The following is a 5,000-nucleotide window of genomic DNA, read 5'->3' on the forward strand; positions in this document are numbered from 1 at the left end:
CAATTCAACTCAACAGCTCGCTAAACAAATCTGATCGGTGCAAAGTACATAACTAGACATCACGTAATTCTTAGTTTGTGTTAAATTGTCGTCAATCATCAAGGTAATTAAATCAAGTCTTGCAGTTACCAACAGGGATCAGAAATGGAGCGGAAGTGTCTCGGGACATTAAGGTCAGCGCTTCCTATTATCTTCAAAGCCAAGTTTCCTTTATTTATGATCTGAATGGAATAAACCCTGCAAGTCGATACAACACATAACCGATTTATAAAGTGAACTTACTGTTCAACAATGGTGTCGTCATTCACAACTTTCTCTTGCATCGCTTTGCACTTCTCTAAGTTGGTCTTTGCCTCCTGGAATTCCCTCTTTTCCTTTAACACCATTCCAAGATCAAACAGGGATTTGCAGGTGTCCCTATGGACGTCCAACAAATTCAACCGAATCTCCACAGCTTCCCTCACGTACCGTTCAGCGGGTTCGATTTCCCTCAGATCGCGATGATTATTGGACAGGTTGTTAAGTATGGTAGCAGTGAAAGGATGATCACCTAATCTTTCTCTGTAGATCGGCAAAACTTCATCTCTTCGGATTTTTACGGCCTGTCGGTGATCGCTTTCAAGTGAAAGAGCCACTAAAAGGAAATAAAATTTGTCTGGTGACCATTTGCAATTCCACCTACGTTTTTTTAAGGCCGCGCTTTTCATTTGCGGATTTTTCGTGCAACTTATTATGCTGTGTTCACCCGATGGCGGTTTCGGCCCTAGAGCCCCATTAAATTACCACATGCGTAAGTGGTTGCTAAGGGCAACATTGCGGGCCAAAAGGCAGACACACAGCCACAAGGGAACGGACAATTCGTTGAAATCTTTACAGAAAATAGAACTCGGTTCTATTTGTTTGCAAGGAAGGATTACGTTTTTGCAAACGTTGGCCGTGTAGCACTTATGTTTCAACAGACTTAACTGAGTGCAGTGTAATGTGAAGTGCTTGGTTTCTATCCCGTATGAACCATGTGAGCGTTAGCCCTACCAACGGAAATGGGCCCACACAAGGACAGAGAAAAACTCTGACCAGGGTGGGAATTGAACCCACGACCTTCGGGTTAGATCACCGCTGCTCTACCGACTGAGCTACACTTCACATTACACTCTTATCAGTTAAGTCTGTTCTATTTATTTGCAGCGATTTCTTCAACTTGGCATGCAACATTTTATGGCTGTTGCTAGTTGCGTGTAACAGCGCCTTTGGACTGAGTAGTTTTAAACGAAGGCAACAAACAATTTTCAACAAATTCAATAATCAAAGTAATTATGCTAACAAATCAAAATAGCGTATAAGCAGCGCCATGAACCAGCAACTAAATGTACCACACTCAAAATAACGGGAAAAAGAGTGCATGTGAGTGGCGATAGGTTTTTCTTCTTTCAACTTACCCGCCTTGTCATTAAATGTTGCACCCAGCATGACGTGGCAGATATTTTCGCCGCCTTCTTCTTCATCAGGTGTCGTTACTGCGTTTCGCCTGATGAGAATTGCGTCCTCAATCAAAGCTCTTCCTCGTCCACGGGTGTCATTACTTTTTGCTAAACAGCGTCCAAGCTTAGCGAGACATTGGGCTCTGCTGTTACCACGGTTGATGCCAAGGTCACTCTGGATTTTGTTGGCTCTCTCCAAATAGGGTTGAGCTCGCGCAATAGCTTTATCACACAGACCAGCTGTGCACGTACAGTTGAAAATTTCCTTGATTCCACGGGAAGTCAGACATTCACCGAGTCTTCGTTGGTCTCCAATTTCTTCACATTTCTGTTCCAAGGATTTGTAGACTTTCTCAAACGTGGAGTTCGCCATCATCTTTGCAAGCAGCTCTCCCGCCATGTTAAAGGCATCAATGCATTTCGTAACACGTTCTGCATCCACTTCACCCAAGTCAATCCACTCTACAAGCTGCATCACATTTTCTTTTTCCCATGAAAAGTCTTCGATAGCTGACTCCACCGCATCTTTGCTTAAGAACTTCTTAAAAGTGTCTTTCAAGAAAGAAATGAGGTGGTCGATGAGCAGATTACGAGCGCCACTTAATACCTCACGAAACTCCTCTTCTTTTGCCGCCTTGACCATGCAATATTCTCGAATGGTCGAGAGGAATGTATACCGCCATGTTTTTCCAAACTTATTTTGCTGCAAGAGAGAGCAGTTTGCCAGTTCTACGACATGGCCGCTGATATCACGCTCACTTGACGTACAAAAGGCTTTAGCAGCTTTTAGTACCGTGAACCAACCTCGAAGAAGAGCCACACTTAAAAGGGTACGCTGTTCCTGCGGTCCTAGTCTACTGAAGCAATAGTCCAGGCATTTGGTAATCTTGAGATCGCTTGGAACTATTTTTATCCTTTCCAAGATTTCCATGCTGCTCATATAGTCCACGAGATCGACCACATTAAGTGCCGACGACACTAAAGTGTAAAGAACGAGCGGAATACCACTGCAAGTTTTGCGTAGTCTGTTAGATGTTTCTTCCGTTATCTGTCGATCGCCGTGTGCTTTATTTAGCAGCTCGAAGGTTTCTTCTGGCGAAAACGGATTCAATGTTATCTTCTTTTCCCCAATTTGAGGAAAACAAACAGCCCTCGATGAAGTAACAAGTAATTTAACGTTTCTTGCGCACTTCGAAATTTCAACGATAGAGTTTTCGATCAACCTTCGGTCATTACTGTTGGGAAATAAAGATGCAGCCGATCGTCGATTTTCCTGTTCGTTGTCATTCGCATTACCAAGTAAAAACTCAAAGTTGTCCAGCAACAAAAGAATAAAGAAGCTCTTGTTCAGTGCAATCAAACGATTCTTGATTTCAGCTTCTGGGTTGTTTGCAGGATAACGTGAATGGTAAATTTGACGAATGACTTTTTCTGAAAAGTCTGCGTAAGAATAAATGTACTTGCAATTTATGTATACAACCAATTCGTGACCGTTAGGTAGAAGTATTTCATTGGCTGCCTTGATGGCCAAGGTTGTCTTCCCAATTCCTGGAGCTCCATGTAATAAGACGCATTTACACCTGTTTTCTGGACGCAGACAGGTCAGAATTTTTGACAGCTCATCACTTTGTCGATGGACAAAATGTGGAATCGCTTCTGGAAGCTCAGACAAATTCCTTAGGTGAGCTTAAAACAAAAAAACATTTTGAGACATTAACAGCGATGCGAGCATTCCAATACTATAATTATTAGGGCATCATAAAATATTTCTTCAGAACAGTGTTTTACGGCTGAAAATTAATTTAGAGTCAAGACATTAAAATTCTGCTGCATTAAGAAAAACAGTAGGCCATTCGCGCAGTAATTAATTTAAGAACAACCTGCCACTAACTCTGCTAGGACTAACACTTAACCTCGTTCCCAGGGTCTCTCTTCTCTACCTCCATTGATTGTCTCAACGAGGCAGAGAAGAGAGACCCTGGGAACGAGGTTGGACTAACACTGTGACCATACTAGGTCCATAAAATCGTGGTGTTATGGAGCAAGAGTTTGTGGGGCTAAAACCAACTATTTTAAGACGAGACGAGGTGTTTAATCTAGAATTTTCTATTTAATGTGGTGAGGAAAATCAAGAGAACAAAGCAATAAATACAAAAAGTAGAAGTAATGGTTTATCTGACGTGATATTAAGCTGAGTTCGTCAGTAAAGTGTCATATTTTAAAGTGGTCAATACGTAGGTTGATTTCCAAGGCAATATGCTAGGTCGACTGGAGGTGAAGTTCAACCCGAAGGCTCCTTTTTCTATGCTACCGTTATTGGAATTCGAACCCGGAACAGGGCTTCACGAAGAACTTACCGCCAGGGATGATAGTCAATAAAATGAGATAAAACGAAAGCAGTAGTGAAAGGTTTTTCAGCGTTGCACATTACAAAATATACTATTGAATCAGAATCTGTTAAAGAAGTAAAGTAAGTTTTTCCTCACTGAAGGTAAGATTGTTTTTGTAACAAGTTTTGCAGAATTCAATTCAGAATGCAGAATTGCAAATTGAGATGGCATAGACCAGAAACAAATAACCAACGTATTTTTTTCCAACTTGTTTCTTGCCTTGCGATTGTAGTTGATTGACGTGAAGAAAATTGAAAGCACTCTAGCAAGACATTTTGGAGAGACAAAGGTTCACAAACCTGGCACGACTAAGTGAGACTGCACATTGCTTCCAAAAACTGGCGCTGGAGTTGAAATTCCCGCATGTAGGAAAGAGAGAGTCAGTAAAAAAATAAAAGAAAAGGAGAATAAAATGAAATACATGTATGCCCCTTTCTTTAAAAAGCGAACCTTTCGTAAATTATACAAGAGCAAGGAAGGAAAATATTTCTATGATGTGTGGCTATCAATCTTTCTCATTGTGACTTTCTAAATAAATCTGTGATGTTTACCACGTAAATCTGTGATGTTAGACCAGGTAGTACAAATTAATTTAGCTATTGAATTCCGTTACAAGAACTCATTCATTGCGCTTGCGCGTATGAATGAGCACAGTTGTGTGTGCATCAATATCGTCCCCAGAGTCAGCTTTTCTTTTGGTTAGCACCAAGAACACGGACTCTGGCTTAAGACTCTGGCCACTTCTAATTTATGCGCAGTCGCAATGAAGGTCGATTTTTGTAACCGTTGACAACCACTGTTGTTTCAAATTTCTGAGCGTGCGTAGACAAGCCGGAAGTCCGTGCTGACCAAAAGAAAAGCGGACTCTAGGAACGAGATTGCGTGTGCATGGACTTTTGCGCCTTTGAATGAAAGCGAAGCTGGAGTTGAACTCATTCTGACACAAATTTCAATGCTTTTCTTAAGTTAATCCCGGGTATGAGTCATTGGGAAAAAGTGCGATAAGTATAAAAAATTATTGAGATAATTATCAAACTGACTTCAAGTCCAGTCTTAATGCCATCCAGTTTTTTAGTCACTCAGATGTTAAAGAGGACATCGCGTCCTTTTATATAGTATTTCATGCACTTAA

At 41.2% G+C, this 5,000-nt stretch overlaps 1 protein-coding gene across 4 annotated transcripts in view; it reads right to left on the reverse strand.

Moving 5' to 3' along the window:
- LOC137992158 (uncharacterized) overlaps window positions 1-5,000 on the reverse strand; it is a 29,696-nt gene that overhangs the window by 4,027 nt on the left and 20,669 nt on the right. For 3 of the 4 annotated variants that reach the window (XM_068837301.1, XM_068837300.1, XM_068837299.1), the window contains 3 exons: window positions 4,168-4,212; window positions 1,437-3,164; window positions 283-634 (listed from right to left, as the gene is read on the reverse strand). In XM_068837301.1, the coding sequence (XP_068693402.1) occupies window positions 283-634; window positions 1,437-3,164; window positions 4,168-4,212 (2,125 nt within the window). The remainder of the gene's footprint in view (window positions 1-282; window positions 635-1,436; window positions 3,165-4,167; window positions 4,213-5,000) is intronic. The other variant, XM_068837302.1, reaches the window with a different exon arrangement.

The sequence above is a fragment of the Montipora foliosa genome, chromosome 2, assembly GCF_036669935.1.
Source record: "Montipora foliosa isolate CH-2021 chromosome 2, ASM3666993v2, whole genome shotgun sequence".
Taxonomy (NCBI): domain Eukaryota; kingdom Metazoa; phylum Cnidaria; class Anthozoa; order Scleractinia; family Acroporidae; genus Montipora; species Montipora foliosa.